The following is a 20,527-nucleotide window of genomic DNA, read 5'->3' on the forward strand; positions in this document are numbered from 1 at the left end:
TATTACTCATGATTTCATGAGCAATATGATTTATGTCATGGAAATTTCATGAGAATTGAGCTATGGCTCATAATATGAATCATTTTTCACATGAAGTCATGAATAATAGGCATGATAACATGAAACAGTGGTTAAAAATTTCAAAAACGGAGCTCATCTCGATTTCTCTGAGATGATAAAACCAATTTTCATAAACTATGACTGCTAAGAAAAGTCATATGGTTTTAAAAATTGCTATGAAATTTTCGACCTTCAGTCTAGAAATTATAGAGTGATTTTTTATTGAAAATGTCGATGACAAATAAGTAAAACAACTTAAATGCTCATCCAATATAGGTCTTCCTAGTTGATGGGCATACAAATTTACTAGGCAACATTAGGTGGATCGAAACAGGTTTTCACCACTGTCGTCGGTACGTATTGATCCGAAACTGGACGGATAACCCGCAGATCACAAAATTACAATATTGCAATTGTTGTTTCACGCCCTGGTTGTTTCAACTAAAATGTTGTTGATTTAACTAACATATCTGTTGATTTTGACATAACCATATTCAAATGCTGTCACTTGGCGGAGAACGAAGACAGCAAACCGCAGAACAAAAACCTCTTCATTTCACCAGAAACGTTTCATATTGAAAATTTTCAATGGTAAATGAACGTCATTTATGTTAGTTACGTAGTGGTCGTTTTATGTAAGTGAAAGTATGCAGAAGAATATATCAGTTAATTGTAAAACAAGTTTTCCATGTGTTAAATAGATATTCCTACAGTATAAATGATTTTATTTCACCTGAGAGTAATGTATTCTAGGACAGTTCATGTCAATGTTATTAAAACCGCTTAACGCTTAAAAATTTGCTGCTAAAGTGAAGTGGTACTATTTGTATTTTCTTGAAAGTGTATCTGTAGCATTAGGTTTACCAGCGAGCCATTCTGCAAGTGAAGGAAAAATTTCCAAATTCCCTGTGACCATTTTTCTGGTGAGTTCCCCTTTGAGAATTGTAATCTTTTGGTGCATTTCTATATCCTTTGTGAGTTTAGTGATAAAGATATAAGCAGTTAATTAGGTAAAATTTCGTTGTTCAAGCAGTGAACGATTAGCTGCCCCGAGAAGAGGCTAACAGTAAAAAATATTTATTGCAATTGGCGTCTTAAGTTCATATAACTGAATAATTGGTTGAAACAACTGAGACATTTTTTTGCTTTCATGCATACAAGTAACTTTGCTGGGATTGTGTCTTTGCTGAATTGCACGAGTGACACCTCATTGAAACGTTTCACTGTTCGCTCAGGATGTTTGGCATTGCTCAACTGAAACGTTTCATTACTTGTTTGTGGTGCGATTCTTGGTGGGTGTCGTTGCTAAGCTGTCAGCACGATAAATCAAAAATGACAGATTAGTTAAAACAATAGTCGATTAGTTGTACCAAATTTTAACCAATCAAAATCAGAAAAACAACTAATATTTTAGTTGTTTTGCGATTGCTGGCTTTTCCGTGTGGGGACCGATATAGCCCAAATCGGTTCGTTTGGCTATCAACTAACGAGACTTTTAAATTGGAACAGGGATTCTCGTCAATCTTACTACATGTGCAGCTTACAGAAAACTGCCTTGATTCCCTGACTTTCAGATTCCATCTTACCTTCTTAACTTTACTTTAATGATGAACATCCCGTCTCCTGAACATGACCAAACGAAGAGTAGATTTCCAGAATACTCGATATAAAGCTGCCGTTCTCCAGTCGCTCTGTACTCTCGCTGTGCATGCATCTTCTTCGGCTGCGCACACCCAACGAGTGCGAGGTCTACCCCGCAATCGACAACCTCTCCACAGTATCACTTCAACGACCATGCCTCGCGGCCGTATTGGGTAAGAGGTAGTATCAACTACTTGTGTAGAGCAAGTTTTGTGAGTGTGTGCCAGCTACGGAGTTTCTCTACCATGTACTTTATCTTTGTAGAATTTATCGTCAACCCTATTCTCGCAGCTTCTTTCTTGAAGGCCACAAAAATCTCTTCCATAGCTCTACGATCCACACCAATAATATCAATCTTCATCCGCAAAACCAAGGAGCATGTGAGACTCATTCATGATGGTTTCTCAGTACGCCGGGTCTTCGTATCGCAGCTTCGAGCGCTATATTGAGCAACAAATTTGAGAGTGCATCACACTGCTTCAATCCCTCTGAGTCAAAAGCATCGGTTGTCGTACCAGCTATCTTGACGCCTTATTTTCATCCATCGAACGTCGCATGAATCAGTCTAATCAGTACGAAAACCAGAATTTTTCTTTTAATCACACCGAGTATTTTGTCTTGGTAGATTTTATAATGCTCTCCTCGCAACTTCCCTCTTTAAGGTAGCGCTTCGCCATGGTAAGGTCGAAGCGAGACATCTTAATGCTTCCTCTTGCTTTGTCGCCGAAATTTCACCCTAAATTGAAAATTTCTCCAATACTAACCCGATTCACGACGAATCACAAACATACGATTGTAGATAAAAGATTTTACTATGCATTTGCATTTACAGTTAGAAATCATTTCTTTGGCGAGATTTCGTGCGAGTTTTGATAAATATTTTGTTTTCTTGTGTATTGACATTGTGTGGGTGCGAAAGAATAAGAAAAAACTCATTTATTTTTACAACTCGCACGAAATCTTTCGATAAAAACGATTATCATTTAATTAATTATCTAGAATCGTATGTTCTTGGAATTTTAGTTTTCTTCCCCGATCTCTCGCAATTTTGGGTAAAGTGCGTGAAACCCCGGGAGAGGCAGCGAACTTCACCTGACCATGGCGAAGCGCTACCTTAAAGCTATTCTCTTGTCCTAAGATTAAAATTAATTTTATCAATGGTGGCCACAAATGCTTCTTGGTGTTGTGATACTAAATGTAGATGATTCCGTTGCATTGCACGTGGCACATATCGCACTTTTGAGTGCTATATTATACAACAAACCAGAGAGCGAAGCAACCTGCTTCAATCCACCTAGTTACCATTACTTTTTTGGGCTTGATTACCGGTTAGTGCAATATGGTTAATTGGAAAACTATGTTCTGATATAATACAATTTCCTTCTGAATTACGTAAAAAGTTCAACAGCGTCTGGCTCAATAGCAAACTTTTTTTTATGAAGCGGGTATGGTCTAACACTTTTGAAAATCTATTTATATTTTCTTATGGTAAAACGCTTCATGAATCTTTTGTCAAATTTTCAAACCTATCGCAACAAAACTCTGAAAGTTATGGGCCATTATCTTTTATCTCATACTACGAAGGGGTAGGAATTTGGTATAAAAAATTCAAAGAAAAAATATGGTTTTTGTTAATGTTAGACCCTACCCGCTACTAGAGAAATTAATTTATTTTTCTCCAAATAAATTTGTTTTTTTCTATTTTTCACGAAAGCACGTTTTAAAAGTCCGTGTCCATCGTCATTTAAAAACTACTACAACAATTCTTTTCAAATTTTGCACACAGTTTCTACATATAAAATACCCAACTCCAACGTTTTCCTTTTCTTTTTTGTTACTTTGGGTAGGTTTTACAGCTACAATGTGACCGATTTTTTCGTGAAAAATTGCAGTTTTGACTTTAAACAACCACCAAAATCCCAAAAAAATCAAACAAATCAAATGAGAAACATATACTGCAACTATACGTTGCTTCGATTTGTTTGACTTCTGATAATTTTGCGCAGAGATACACCGCAATTCATGATTTCTAAAACGCCTTTTTTTGAAAATTTTGCTTCAACGACAAATTACAAAATGTTGTTCGAGTGATGCTTTGTATTATGCTAAACATTTGAATTTATGTTTTTGAACGACAGCGGTGTTTTGAATGATAGCAGGTGTTTTATTTCATCCCCTTAACACGTACAAGCTTATATCGATTTCGCTTGAAGCCAAAACTAACCCAGTTGCGAACCCCAACTGATGCAAAATCTATAAATTTGACAGCAGTTGGTATCGAAACTGGTTTGGGTTTTGCTTCAAGCGAAAATACCATTAGCACAAAACGGAAATCAAGTGCGCGACTCGTGAACCATGGAAATTGCTTTCTATCACACTTGCTCCAATTATTTACTTAAACATACTACGTTTCGGTCTGTGTCAACTAAGAGCCTCTTGGTGGAAAATAACTCGCGCTGGTCCTTCCGAGTGATCCGTTACGTATCAGCTCCATCAGAAAATAATGTACTCATTTTTCGTTCAGAGCCTAGAAGTTTGACAAATAACTCTGTTCAATAATTCTGTCTTCTGATTTCTAAGTGGTAAATTATATGCTTCGTGTACGAAGTTGAAGTCCACTGGAGCGATCAAATAAATCACCGAGATTGACAACTTGTTCAGATTGTACGCTCCAATGCATTATGACTAGGATAGAACAATTTCACGATTTTTATTATCAATTTTCTAATCGAGTACCGTTGTGCTATCGGCAGATTGATTTTCTATTGACTTCGGAGACCCCCAGAGAATATTTCAAAATTGATTATCTATCGGCCCAGTAGATAGAATAATTATTCATTTTCGTTCTAAGTTTAAAAAAAAAAGAATGAGGGAACAAAATGGCGCCAAAAAAATCGTTTAAATTTTGCGTTTGACCACTTTGCCCACTTGTTGTTGAGTGAGAAATCCAATGTTATTTGAAATTGAACAAAAGGATATATCAACATTTTTGTTGGGATTTGAATTGATTGCCCCCTTTGTCACGAAACCAGTGATAAAATTCTATGTTATTTCCTGCAATTCTCAGTGTGTAATCTAAAATAGTTCAGCTACTAAGTTATTAAAAAAACTTGTTCGTTTTACCGGGAAATTCACACAGTTGATCCTAAAATTGTTTTTAAACCCGTAATAAAATTAGACTCTCGGTAAAAGCGAATTATAACAAACACTTCATGGAGAATTCATATCATAATTCTATCGCCACCAAATATCATTTGCCTGTATTTACTCGCTTAGTCGGGGGCGATTAATTGCACTTTTTTTGTCAAAAAAAAACATCTCCGAGCGGGGTAGTGCGGTATGGTTTTACGACGACCGTCACAGGTTTGGTCGCAACAGGTGATGAAACACAAATAAATATTTGCTCCGGCAAATAAAGCAACCGGACTGTGTTCGCTTGTTTGCCAACTCACCTACATATGCTGACATAGTGATGTAAATTAGCCCAATTTGCGAATCTTGTTTACAGTGTCAATAACTTGACAAGTGATCAGCACTTATCCCCTTGATGACGCGCGTAGGGGAATAGTGAATAATATGTGCACATGTGATCGGCTTCATGGGATCTAGATTGGATATATTGTTTTACTAACTTACCTCAAATTGCTAAAAATAATAACTTCCAAACATTTTTAAATTTCACTCAACAAAAAAGTCAATGTTTCTGACGTCATGCATAAATTACGTATTTTAACGCCAAATTTTAATAATCTGAAAACTTTTGAAAATCCTCCTGAGAAATTATGTTTAAATTATGGCATTATTTCTAAGGTTTAGCTGTAACTCCCACTAAATTTTTGACATGCTTAATTGAATAGTATTGCAATTTGGATCATTCTATTGATTGGATGATTTTTTTCATAAATGGTTCTCAAAGACTTAATCCAAAAATAAGTTAGGATAGTAACGGATAGGTGCATAAAAATTTATTTGTGGAAGTGATATTGTAGATTGGATACGTTGCGAAACAATATCGGCAATGAAGTAAGCGTTACTAATTCTCGGTGTTCCTTAAGTGAGTTTGATAAGCATGCAACGAGCTTTATATGGCAGAAGTGGAAATGTGGTCCAGTTTAGTCTACGATTCCAAGCATGTGATATATAATGATTTAATAGTGTATGGGTCCTGAAAATTTTTACTGGAACGTTTAGCACGTTGTTTTAATGTGGAACACATTTTTGTTTTCTATATAGGGGTGCAAATTAGAAACTCAAGAAAAATACACGTAGAAATGTGGTCAGGTTTTGAACAATTACAGCTCAGTCAATTTTGTATCAATTATTAATATTCTGTCGCCATTTGATTGGAAATATTTCTAAGTTTTGATTTGAATGTATCAAGCCACGTATTTCTAATTGTATATTATTGAATTGTTGATTAACAGCTAACAGTGTCCTATTTTGTCTGCTAAAAATTTCCGGCATACCGGATTTCCCTGCAATAGTCGAGGGTTTTGAAGGTGAAGGAGATATATCAATGGAAAATCATCGCTCTGATTGGTCAATCGATGCAAAAGCGAAGCTGTGGGAAGCACGCGAATCTATAAATATAAGCAAAATTATAGCTAACGTTTCAGTCCTACGTGTAGCATGCTAGAGGTTGGTTATTGCTAGACAACAAGACAAAAGGAGCCAAAAAACAATTTGAAGCTTCAATTGATATGCTCTGATCTTGTGTCATGCGAGTTCGGATGAAATTCCATGCTATGTCGTTTTCGTCTGAGAAATTGGCAACTACCCCAGCGTAAATTTTGAGTGCTTAAGATTAATCTCTAATTTTTATAAGATGAATTCGATTCATAATAAGAAAAAGTTTATCGCAGAATGGTAGTAATGGTAAAGAAACGCTATAAACAAAAGTAAGTAAGAAGAAAATGTTATTGACATGCAAAATAAAAAGGAGAGGGCCTAAGTGGGAACCTTGCGGAACACCAGAAGTAACATGAATTGATTAAGAAAATTTATTTTGAAGGCAAACTACTTGATTGCGTTTCAAGAGGTACGATTCTAGCACGCTCAGATGGTAGTTGAAGTTTAAATAGTAGCAACGGTATGTCAACGCGGTCAAATGTTATACTGAAATCAGTGCATAATGTTTCTACACGGTTGCCATCATCTATCGCATTAAGAGTTAACGTCACAAATTCTAGTAATTTACCAGCCATTGAAAAAGTAGTGTTGATTATTTGTTGCCGGATTTTTTACCTTCTGAAAAAATATAAAATTTAATTTTTTTTAAAAATAATATAGGAATTCACGAGATGATAGCAGCTCAACGATAGATCCGAATATGTGATTTAGCACCAGATTTGAAAATTGGCACTGAATACGACAGCTTCCAAATTTCTGGGAATGATGCTTATTTTATGGACATGTTGAAAAGCACCGGAGCAACACCATCAGGCCTTGGCCCTTTTGAGTGCATTCAAAACATCTTCCTCTGAAAGTGGTTCTACAGAAATTTTGATCGGAGTTTCGGGAATATATGAGAAGTCACGATCACGATCGCTTTTGGTATGTGTAGTATATACTTCCAGGAAAAATGGAGAATAAATTACAAATTTCATCACTATTCCTAATAGTTACTAGTTAATGTTGTTTCGAACAGCTCTTTATCTCATTTTGAATGGCCCTGGTCTCTCCTGAAATCTCCTGAAACAGAAACGAAAAAAAAGTTTGAGAAATATTATGGGGCTGTTGATCCTGTAGATTACATAGTGAGATCAAGGTTTTGAAAGTTACGTGATGGGCAGAACTCCACTGCGGATAAAGCACGCAACATCAGGCCCTACGAAGCAGAACAGAGTCAAAACCACACAAAATGAGAATGAAACCGGGGTAAATGACTATAATAATAACACATCAAATACATCAAATAGAAGATTAGTTTGTGAAGCTGTACACGTTACAAAGTGATTTGAGGCCTATCTGAATCAAAGGTATTATGGAAAATTATAGAGGTTTTAGCCCTAAGGTCATCAGCATCACCACCAAATGTTCGCCTTTTCGGGTTAGAAATTGCAGGGTTAGGAATCGAGCCCAGGCGGGTTGCGTGAAAGGCATTTACTTACCCACCACGCTATACCCGTCATCAATATGGAAAAATGTTCCATTTGACGAAGCGTTGCATGCGTTACTTTTTTAGTAAGTTATAGGCATTAAGAAGCGTTACTTTTACGTTACGAAGCGTTACATGCGTTACTTTTTTGTGAGTTATAGACGTTATGAAACGTTGCTTGCGTTCCCTTTTAGTAAGTTACAGGCGTTACGAAGTGTTACGTCCGATACTGTTTTGCAAGTTGTAAGTGTTACTAAGAGTTAAATGTGTTACTTTTTTGTAAGTTATAGGCGTTATGAAGCATTATATACGTTATTTTTTACGTGAGCTATAGGTGTTACGAAGCGTTACATGCGTTACTTTTTGGCGAGGCATTGGTGTTACGAAATGTTACATGCGTTACTTTGTAGTAAATTTTTGGTGTTACGAAGCGTTACATGTGTTGCTTTTTCGTGAGTCATAAGCGTTACATGCGTTACTTTTTTGAAAGTTATTGGCGTAATGAACCGTTACATGTGTTACTTTTTTTAGTATGTTAAAAGCGTTTCGGCGCATTACGAAGCGTTACTTTTTTGTAAGTTAAAATCATTACGAAGCGTTACATGCGTTACTTTTGTGTGTGTTATGGCGTTACGAAGCGTAACATGCGTTACTTTTTTGTGAGTTAGAGGCGCTACGAAGCGTTAGATTCTTTACTTGAAATAAGTTTTGGGCGTTACGAAGCATTGCATACACTCCACTGCCGATAAAGCACGCAGCGGCAGGTTCTGCGAAGCAGAACAGAATCAAAACCACATAAAATGGTAGATGAGACCGGGGTAAAATAAATGATAATAATACTAATACATAAAATTGTACTGGGCGACCGCAAGATTCTGCAGATGAGAAAGATATCCTGCCGCTGGATTCCGCATATACTTATTTAGGGCTAGAAAGACGAATGCAAGCGCACTTCGAGTACATGTTTGGCTGAATGCATTATTATACGCTAGAGAACTGAATGATTACTTGAATACAGCAGACAGCAATAGTGAGTGGTTTAAACGGTTCAAAAGTGTTGATTTTGATATCAAAGACAACGAATGCTCCAAAAGATCGAAAAGGTTTCAGGTTGAAAAAAATGGCAGTTTTGCCACTTGAGATTTCGTGTCAACCGCTAGAATGGTTCGTTTCTTCGTTGAAGGTACCTTCAATTTAGGCTCATATGGAAGGTTGAAAATATGGTGCCGTACGAGTTGAAAATAAGCCTATTTATTGGAACTGATAGGAGTTCGTAACATTTCATTGCGGCATCGCTCGGCTTGGATCTGGCGATAGTGTACGCTTTTCTTCATACGGTGGAATTGCCCAGAAATACCGTATGGCGCGTTATCAAACGGTATAAGAAAACATTGACGACGATTCGGAAGCCTCAAGCCAATCGTCGGAGTGGAACTGTCGACCGGAAACTGCGTGGTAAGATTTTGAAGACGATTAAGAGGAATCCTAATCTGTCGGACCGTGATTTGGCCAGAAAATTCGGTGCTGTCCATAGTACCGTGAGGAGAACTCGACTCCGGGAAGGAATCAAGTCGTATCGAGCTAGCAAACAGTCAAATCGGACCATAAAACAGAATAGTGTGGTCAAAATTCGTGCTCGGAAACTATACGACCAGGTGCTGACCAAGTTCGACGGGTGTCTTCCGATGGACGATGAAACATATGTCAAGGCTGACTTCGGGCAAATTCCAGGTCAAAAATTTTATTTGGCAACGGCTCGGGGGGATGTTCCAGCCAAATTTAATTTTATTTTTGCCGACAAATTTGCAAGAAAATTTATGATTAGGCAGGGCATTTGCAACTGTGACAAAAAAACGAAAGTTTTCGTTACAAACAAGACAATGACATCGGAACTATACCAAAAAGAGTGTCTCCAAAAACGAATTTTACCGTTCATTCGATCCCACGACCATCCCGTAATGTTTTGGCCAGATTTGGCAAGCTGTCATTACAGAAAAGTCGTTCAAGAATGGTATTCAGAGAAAGGGGTCCAGTTTGTTTCGAAAAACCAGTTCAGCCCTATTGAGAAATACTGGGCAATCATGAAGAGGAGACTCAAGGCAAAGGGGAAGGTTGTCAAAGACATCAATCAGATGACGACCGGGTGGAATAAAATAGCTAAAACGTTGGACGAAGAAGGTGTGCGCCGCCTAATGAGCCGTGTTACAGGAAAAAATCGAGAATTCCTTCGAAACCGTGACGAATAATTTTATCCGTATTTTTCCTTAAAAGTATGAAGAAAACGCCACATTTGTATAAAAAAGATCTTGAATTCAATAATAAATAACTGAAATACAGGCAATTGTCTTTGTTCCAATTCTATCTGAATCAAGCTTTATATCTACCTTCTTCAATCAAAAGCAATATAATGTCGCAATTCTTAATTATTCTCATAGCAAAACACGGATTAAACCTTGCATACTCACATTTGAGTTCTTTCATAAGATCTTAACTTAGCCCGCAGCTTATTCGTCAAATTCATTCCGCTTCGCTTTGCACAATTTGTTAGCACAACAAATGGAAGCATGCTTCGGAAGCTGGGCTGCAGCACAGACTCATGCGAGCATACATAAATAAATACGAATGCAGTTCCAATTACTACATGTGTCGTATGTCGCAAGCAATCTTTTTCACCTGAGAGACTCTGAAGAGCTACCTGCCATCGCAATGAGTTATCTCTTTTCTATCAGAACATTACCATACTTGAAACAGAATTTTTTTCCTGATACGTTCTTTGTTTCGTTTCAGCCACAAGACAATAGTTTGGTTGGTCCTGCCAAACGAACGAAGCCTTCGCTTTCGATAGTGAACCCGCTGGATGTCCTGCGACAACGAATCATTCTCGAGATGGCTCGGAGGCAGATGCGAGAAAACACCAGACAGGTAAGCAACCGTCGTCATTGTCGTCATTATTATTGTTAGTGACAATGGTTCGGTTGACGATGGTTCTTCAAGCGTAGCTGAGACGTGAAGGCGGATCACGGTGTTTCTTTATGCGACTTTCCAATGTAACATGACGATTTTTTTCGCACTGATAGTCCAAGTGCACGTCATGAGGTGACAGTACTAATCCTAATTGCTACTAATTACATGTGGGATCAACTTCCTTTTTCGACTCTCCCTCCGCTACTAGGCTAATTAGAAATGGGGCATCAATTCGAAACGTTCACAATCCATTTTTATATGCGAAATTTGTGCACCACAAAAACATCAACCTGACAATTCACATCAGTTGAGTTGTTTGCCGCTAATTGATATGTCTAAATTTTATATTTTAGTTTATCCTGTGACAAGCAGAGTGCAAAAGAGATTGTTTGTCAATGAATGTGCCTATTAATCGCCAACAACATTGATAGACGGAATTAATCACGGCCGACGGCTTGAATAGTAATAGTTTGGTCGATTTAATTTGGGGTTGTTCAGTTGAACCATCGAATTGATAATCCTTTGTATCATAAAACGTGTCATACATGTGCATGTGATACAAAATTTTACCATCGAGAACGGACTCTATTAAATTAATTAAGTTAAATATAGTCGAGAAAACCTTACACAGCAATTTTGTGCCAAACGAAAAGACTTGCTCCTGGCCTATTCAAGTATTACCTTACAAAACGATAATGTATTTCGAACTGGACTATGGAACTTCTCAATTGAAATAAACACTTTGGTCAATAAGTTCCCGGTATCACAGACAGATGGAGTTACTAATTGAAAATCACTCTAACGGTCGTCAGATGTCATTTGTCAAACTGTACTTTAATGCTTCATAAGTACTATACGGGTTTTGCTCTAAGCAAATCAATAATTATTAATAGTCATGTAAGCACCATGTTCTGGACGTTAAAATGAGACTATCGTTCCGAAAATCATCTCAAAAGTTCATGTCATCGTTATGGAAAATCAAAACGGGACGTTTCAGTAGATTGTGAAGACATCAAAAGGAAGTGTATTCAAAATTTCACATGAGCACATGAATATGAAAAAATTGTTTTCAAAGTGGGCGCTTTTTTCAGTGTGTCCACTATATTCACCAGACTTAGCCCCCAGCGCCTATAATCTGTTGTCAGATTTAAGAAGAAAGAGATTTTCATTAAATGATGAGGTATTCGTTAAGAATTAGGTGTTTATTGAGGCTAAGGAGAAATCGAGTTATGAAAGTGGTCGTGAATCGTCGGAACAATTGTATTTCTCTTCAAACCGTTAACAAACCTTTCGACAGAAGCCAGACATTGAATGCCGCTGCAAGAAATGGCACGCTTTGGTTCCTGTGTTTCAAATTGTTACGTTTCATAAAGATTGTATACAGTGTTTGTGTAGATGAATTTGAGACAAATATAAGGAAACATAATTTTTTGGCCGTTTTTGAACGAGAGAGTGCACAAAGTTCTGTGATATCGCAAGAGCAATTAGTAGCTAATGCATTCGACTCATATACTGCGCTCAATCCATCATGAAAACAAATAATTTTTATCCACCAGTATTAGGTCTCACATAGGAGGAAAGGTAAAACAAATATTGTTCGGAACAATGAAAACAGTTTTGTTTTTGGTATGAGGTATGCCACACAATTGAATAACATTTGGACTTATTTCACATTTTGGGTATTCGAAGAAACTGTTAAAAAATTCTTTCTGATTCTAGTTTTGAGAGAACGAATGCTCCCATAACTTTGAAAATGTTCAGAACTCTAATTATAATTATGTGCACTTAATGCAAAAATGTGCACTCAGGTTTCTCAGAGATGGTTTCACCGATCCTCACAAACTAAGATTCAAATGAAAGGCCTTTAAGTTTCTTAAAAGAAAATTTGATACAGATCCGACTTCTTGTTCCGGAGCCATAGCGCGATAAGTGGAAAATTGTCATTTTTATGAGTATTTTTTCTCAAACGACGGCAAAAACAGGGGCAATTCCAAAAAACTGACTTATAAATTCTTCTAGTTTGCAGAACTTGCAGAAGTTGGTAGATATATTGACTTATTTCGGAACTACTGGTCCCCCGTTTCCTGTACCGGAAGCACCGAAAGTAGTGAAGAAAGACTCCAAAAATGGATCTCAATTCGATTTCTCAGTAATGGTCAAACCGATTTTCACAGGTTTGAAACATAAATTTAACATAATACTCTCATTGTACTCATTGTACTCGACTTCCGTTTCCGTAATAACAGAGCAATATAATACTATATAAACTTTCAAACCGTCATATAAAGTGACGTTGCAAATCCGTTACGCACCGTACGTGCAGGTACGGAAGAAGAAAACACTACGTCGCACACGAACGATGCACACAGCATAAGGTGCTCGAGTTCGTACACACAGAACAAAGAAAACGAAAATAAACACCGAAGCTCGGGTTTGAAAACATAAACGAGTTCATCGGCATGGTTTTATTTGAACACGGTTGAAAAAAAGCATTGCCACTTTACAGGAAGTCAATATCAATAGATTGGAGTTTCTTCCAAAAAATATACATCGGAATTTCATGCTTCACGATGATATGAAATTTTCTCAACTGGTAGTCGATAATGAAAACAGCAAATAATATTACTACATGGAATGAGAAATTCCGGGCTTAACAAAGAAAAAGTCAATTTTTTACCGTGAAAAACAATTTAATTCTTCAGTATAATCTCCATCTAGAGCGATACACTTGACCAATTGGTCCTCCAACATTTTGATGTGTTAAAAAAAAAGTTTTGTCAAGGCTTTCAAATTAGGCTTCCGTTTCTACAATGACCTCAGCATTCGACGAAAATTTCTTTCACTAGAGAAATCTTTTCAGGTTTGAAAAAAAGACAATAGTGGTTGAGGGCCAGATCAGGAGAATACGGGAGATGGTGGACCAATCCATACCCTAAATCATTCAATTTCATCGTTTATGTTCAGGACACGTAACTTGTATTTTTCCGCTTGATGAAAACTAGAACTCGTCTGACACGATTAACTGTTATTCAAACACTAGGGAATAGATTGTCATGAAATTTGGTATTGGGCCATCTAGAGGCTTGTTCTCATGAAAAATATACACGGTTCGAAACTATTCACGTCTTTTCGGTGAGAGGTCCGAGACTTTTCATTTCATGCAGTATGCATGCAGTGATTAATAATTACTATTATGATAATTATGACAATATTAAATATCTAATGATACCAACAACGCTGCGATTGCTGTATGTTCGAGGCATACATAATCGTGCGCTCCTGTTATTTTTATGACTTCAATTCATCATTATAGCGGTTTTGCTATCAATTTAAATAGCAAATTTTACGAACAGTCATTAGTAGAGTACCTTCATTACTTTGTGGATTAGTCGACTTTCAATTAACGAATGATGATACAATGTCCTTGCTGTTTTACTCCTCCTAGTGGTGTAATAATGCCTTTCTTATATTACTCGTATTCTCGAAATACAACATTTTGCCTATCAACTTACAACGCTTGCACAAAGAAAAATAGTTCAAATAATTTCGTTTCGTTTTGTAGAAAAAAACATACATATTAAAATTTCGTCATTTATCCGCTCTGATTCCGAAATTGAATGTAAAAATGTAAAAATCGAGGATACGCTTTGTGTTCATGTGCAGTGCACCCAGTGCTGTTCACAGCTGTCACCTGCGAAGGGAAAGACACTTCTCGTCTTGAGCCGTGTGTACACCATCACATATTTCAGTATTTATATGAATAATTTTAATTAGGAATATGAAGTTTTGAATATACGTAAAAATTGTTTTAGCTGTAATTTCTTCATTTAAAAAAACCAATCAAACTATAGTCAAATGTTGGTTATAAGTTTATTTTTGAAACAAAATTATAGAAAATAAAAAAATGCGTTTTTTGAATGAAAATAAATATTTATTTTGTTTTATTCCACTTCTTAATTTAGTGTAGTGTAATGCTCAGTTGATTTCTTACCCATTCTTTTTAACACTATTTCTGCACAATTTACATCTCATCTGCACAATTTACGAATTAAAAGAATTTTCGTGCAAAAATACATTCGGCTTTTTAAAAATCCGTGTTGAGTAGGACTGGTCTCTCCATCCGTGCGAAATTAACACACACTGAACATACTGAAGACGAAGTTCGATTCAAATCTAAGCAATTCAACCCTGATTTTGACATCATTACTGCTGTTAATTTATGGAATCACTCGGAAGCAAACATTAGTTTTATTACATAATATTATCACACTGTTGTGAGAGTTTACGATTTTCTAGACTACTCAGTTAAATTAGATAAATATGTAGAAAAAATCGCTCAAACTGGCGAACTTGGCATTCAGCAAAAAATGTTAATATGAAATATACAATCAAAATAATACAAACGTCCCGGAATTCGATCAATTTGTGTTGTTGAACTGTTTCATTTTTACGGAATGAAATTTATAAAAATATCTTATTTTATTTCTAAATCCCTGATGTTTATTCGGAAGCAATCGACACATCTGAACATTGAAGTTAGAACGCTTAAATAAAAGCTGATAGAAAAATCTCACTGCTAGGTGAAATAATTACGTTTTTTAGTTCATAACATTTCTTGAAATCTTGTGCATATCAAAAATTGGCTATTGCAATGTATTGAAGCGCCTACTACTGTGAAAGTGATACCGCTGAAAATTTGTACCGGAATTGCCAGTTTGGTTTTTCAATGAATCGCTCTGCTGAAATTGCCCGCGATTTTTTTTCAAACTCAGTTTTCAGAGTAAATAATAATAAAAAACAAATGAAAACAAGTCGTTTCCCTTCAGGAATGCGTACCGCACCTGTTGCTGAGAATTGTGTATAAACAGCCGACGGAAAACATAAATCGCAGGTAAATATTGATCAAGGCTATGGTGCTTCTTTATATTGCATTTGGTTTCTGAAATCACTGCACACTGAGTTACGGATTAGAAAAGATACAGCAATTTCCTCAATGTTGTAATACATCATTATAATAATAAAACAAGTGTTTCGCGAATATCTGTACAAATCTCGATTTTTAATATCCCCAACTTGAAGACAAACACATAGAAAACTAGTAGTTATGTTTTATATTAAACTGTTTCTATGTTTTATCTTGAATTGTTTGTTCAGAAACGCCGTTCCCACTGTGCCTTAGTGTGGATTTCAGTCTCTTCGCTGCGGGGAATCAGGCTCAACACAAATATCAATTTTCTTCGGAGAAGCAGTGCTCGTAAGGAGCAAACGAAATTGCGTTTCGTTCTAGCGATAGTTGTATAACGTCACCTAGAATCCGATGATTGCGTGTTTGAACTCGAATTACAAATTACATATATCATTGCAGTGATGAAATAAACAGGTCAGAAGCGAATCCAAATGACTTTACTAAGTGTGATGTAAAATGGCTTAGCCATAACTTTAATAAATGAGAAGTATAGGTGTTGTGTTGAATGCATGTAAAGGGTGTTTTCTTAGAGCTTGCTGATATGAAATTTAAATAAAACATATGCCAAATTATGAGATGGCCATTTTTCCTACTTGGTATATAATTGGTTGGAATTTAACGTTTAAGGTTCTACTTACAATCTCAGGAAAACAGCCATTGTTGAAAAATGCTAGAGCAGTTTCCTCCGCTACTGCTTGATGACTCTTCAACAATGCAATAATGACCGTTTTTCTTAGATTGTAAATTGTCCCTTTAAATATGCTTTCCGGCATATGACCGCCACGACTATTTTTCACAACGGTGATTGGGGAGGTCCGATTTACGACCACTTTTTCAAGCATTTGAGGACGTATTTCAGTCATGACACTTTGAATATTGGTTTCCAAAGCATCAATTGATTCTGTTTTTTTTCAAATAAATCAATGACTTCACGTATCATCACAACAAATAATCGATTGGCGTCAAATCACACGAACGCGGAGGCCAGTCCATTTCTTGAAATAATGTTTTCGTTGAAATGTGCTTTCAATAAGTCGATTGTTTCGGCCACAGTATGCCAATTGGCACCATCTTGTTGAAACTGCATTTCGTCCACTCCCACATACAGGCCCGTACCCCGGGTTTCGTTTCGGGAGGGGCCCAAAGAAAAAAAATGTTACTGAAGATTGCTGATGTACCTAATTCTCGGTGTTCCTTTTATGGGTGTTTTTAACAGACATTTTACACTTTTCCACTGGAACTGTTATTGTATTACATATTTTTACGTTTACTTTTTTTGATTACGTTTTTTGATTTCTAGAGGGGCCAGGGCCCCCCCTCTAGGTACGTGACTGCAAAAAAATTCATTGATCATGGTTCTGCATCAATTTCTATTCACGATAACACATCGTTCTTCCTCATTTTTGAAGAAATAAGGACCAATGATTACACCACCCATAGACCGCACCAAACAGTACATTTATAAGAATGCACTGATAATTCTTGAACGGCGTGTGGATTGTCTTTGTTTCAAATACGGCCATTTTGATTGTTACAATGTTAAAAAATCAACCAAAAATGCGCCTTATCACAGAAGAGAATTTTGTGCCATAAACAGTTATTTTGAAAATAAATTTCCACGATTTGTCAAACAATCCTGAGTAGAGACGTTACTTTACACTGTCAAAACAACTTTCAGACAATAAAGTAATCCCTTCGAACCGTAAAACAACCAACAATACAAAGTAGGAATGAAATCTTCAATTCAGTTTCAATACTATTCCAATTCGTGGATCTAATTAGTAATTGGTCAAACAAACTCACCTCTGCCTTATAAGTAACGACTCAAAAAGGAATAAAATCTGCATAACGGAAACTGAATTCCGATTACAAAATTTCTTGAAAAAGAAAAGAACTGCAAAAAGATTTCACCTATTTGTTTCATTTGGAAATCCCGCCAAGTTCAGAGAAAAAAATTTCGGAAGGAAGACATGGAAGACAGTTTCTTTCAGAAACACTATTAAAAATGACTCCTTATTTCGATTCATCTCCATTTGCCTGGTTTACCCTAAACTATATATAAGTTAGGTACATTTACCAACCGGCAGAGAGAATCGCGTAAGCTGCATTAGGCATATTTTTCTTGCGCCCAGCTAACGTATAAGTATCCATACTGTTTGTGTTTGTGGGTACATGAAATTTTCGAAATCGAAAAAATAATTTTGATGCCAAAAGGCTTAGAATTGCATGAAACGTCGAGATTTAGTGTCATCTCAAAAAAAAATTTTTTTTTGAAAAAATCTTCTTTTTGGGACTAATATCAAATAGTCCCAGAAAGTTGATTTTTTTCTAAGACTCAGCAAGATGAAATCTCGACTTTTCATGCAGTTTTAAGAGTTTCGGGATTAAAAAAAATTTTCGATTTTGGAAATTTGAAAATTTTTGATCTTGAAAAAGCACCCCCCTATGGTGCTTTTTCAAGATCGAAAATTTTCAAACCTTAACCGCCGGGTAGTACAACGCGTTTTGTCGATTACGTCACTTATACCATCATATCTCCGGAACAAAAAGTCACAGCCGTTTGATCTTTGAACTTGATCAATGGCCCGATAGTAGCTTTCAAACGAGCTCAAGCTTGTTAAAACCGGTTCAGCCATCTCTGAGAAAATTGAGCGCGTATAAATACAACGCGTTTTGTCGGTTACGTCACTTATACCATCATATCTCCGGAACAAAAAGTCACAGCCATTTGATCTTTGAACTTGATCAATGGCCCGACAGTAGCTTTCAAACGAGCTCAAGCTTGTTAAAATCGGTTCAGCCATCTCTGAGGAAATTGAGCGCGTATAAATACAACGCGTTTTGTCGTTTACGTCACTTATACCATCATATCTCCGGAACAAAAAGTCACAGCCGTTTGATCTTTGAACTTGATCAATGGCCCGATAGTAGCTTTGAACTTGATCAATGGCCCGATAGTTCAAATCGGTTTAACCATCTCTGAGAAAATTGAGCTCGTATAAATATCTTCGAAAAGTGCACACACACACATTTTCCGATCTCGTCGAACTGAGTCGAATGGTATATAACACTATGGGTCTCCGAGGCTCGAAAGTCAGTTTTTCCAGCAATTCGAATACCTTTCTATAGAGAAAGGCAAAACACTGTAAATCTTCCTGGATATGAAAAATATTTCGGATTTTTTTTTTCAAATTTTTCGTTAAAGCGGTTGCTTCAAAAATCAAGTGAAATGAAAATCAATGGAACAACTCTAACTCCGTCAATATGACAGTTAAAAGATTGAACCTCTGGAAAAAATGTCTCCAGTTTAAGTTCTTTCGAATGTTGTTTAACATTATAAATGTTCTTAGGGTGCATATTTCACATGCATTCTCGGCTATAGCCATTCATCATTTGCTGTTGGTTGCAAAAAAATTTACAATTTCCCACGGTTTTAGAAACTTGTAGTACGAGAAACCTTTTCGAACCCATCATTTTCTTTCCGAAGCAATTAAGTTTTGCAGTTGATTTTCTGAGCTTGGGATTCCCGAAATAAATCCATTTCACATCTCTCGTCGCGATCCGGTTCAGAAAATCCTTCGTTTCATGCCGTGAAAGCCGAATATCACTCGCCAGTTTTTCTCTCTCATTCAGCTCTTGAGAAACCCATTTTTCCTCCTGTTGAATCTTTCCCATGTCGCGTAGATGATCAGAAATGACATGGCGACTAACCTTCAACCTCTTCGCCATTTGCTTTTGCGATTGTGCATTGCACTTGAGAAACAACTCTTGAAATTCGGTATTTTCATTGTTTTTAGTTGATTTGTGTGTTCTTTGTCATTAACACTGGAATTCTCACCTTTAAATCGTTTAAACTAACGTTCTCTAGTCACGATCGACAGAGCATGTTTTCCATAAGGTTCAACGACACTTGCAGACTAGGTTAATCAACACATTCCACAAATGTTCTTGACACTTTGCATTTCACTAATTTAATATGACACTAACTTGCAATTGACAAAACAGTAATGATTTTTTGGAACTTGATGTTACAGCAAACTAAAAATAACACTATAATATCGACGGTGAAATAATTCTGGTTTGACGACATATCTCTCGAGAAAAAAGACGCGCTCTTGGAGTCGATGAAGTAACTTTAAATTTCATATTTTCGTGCAGATGGCTTTCCTAGAACAGTATTTTAGGGGTTTTTTGACGATGTATGGTTCCATATTTCGAAAATTAAATGAAAACCATATGGCCACTTAACTCAATATAATTTCAATACATTCTCGGTAGCCGGCTACCCAGAGCCATAAGCACATTATAATATTAGATTTACTCATAATCAACCCCTTTCTGTGATCCATGTAGGAATACAATGGATTTCTCGGTTCCTAGTTTTTTTCGCAAATGATACATTCAAATCATTTTGTTCACCAAATATGTAATATGTTGGCGTAACAGTTAAACATCAACAGTTACTCACTGATGAGTCGAAGACAAAACGTAAACAAAATAAAATCGGTTATATGCCTTAAGGGCTGAGGACAGTACCGTGAAATGGTAGGTTTTTTGCTCTACTTGTTCATCGAATATCTCGGCTTTGAAGGCTTGTATCATAAATCTACCGTGACAAAGTCTAGATAATTTAGTTTAGATGAGATTAGTACATAAAAACGTGATTAATCCACCTAGCAGTGAGTTTTCATTACATTATTTTAATGACCGTCGTTTTAAGCGACAATTTGAGATTGTAATCACTTATTACTCTGTAATGTCGAAACTGCAAATACAATCGAATTTAAATCTAGAAGTGT

General features: G+C 36.4%; 1 protein-coding gene across 2 annotated transcripts in view; it reads left to right on the forward strand.

Moving 5' to 3' along the window:
• LOC131427867 (uncharacterized) overlaps positions 1-20,527 on the forward strand; it is a 184,884-nt gene that overhangs the window by 110,609 nt on the left and 53,748 nt on the right. For both annotated transcript variants that reach the window (XM_058591420.1, XM_058591421.1), the window contains exon 3: positions 10,586-10,720. In XM_058591420.1, coding sequence (XP_058447403.1) covers positions 10,586-10,720 — 135 coding nt within the window. The remainder of the gene's footprint in view (positions 1-10,585; positions 10,721-20,527) is intronic.

Source organism: Malaya genurostris, chromosome 2 (genome assembly GCF_030247185.1).
Source record: "Malaya genurostris strain Urasoe2022 chromosome 2, Malgen_1.1, whole genome shotgun sequence".
NCBI lineage: Eukaryota > Metazoa > Arthropoda > Insecta > Diptera > Culicidae > Malaya > Malaya genurostris.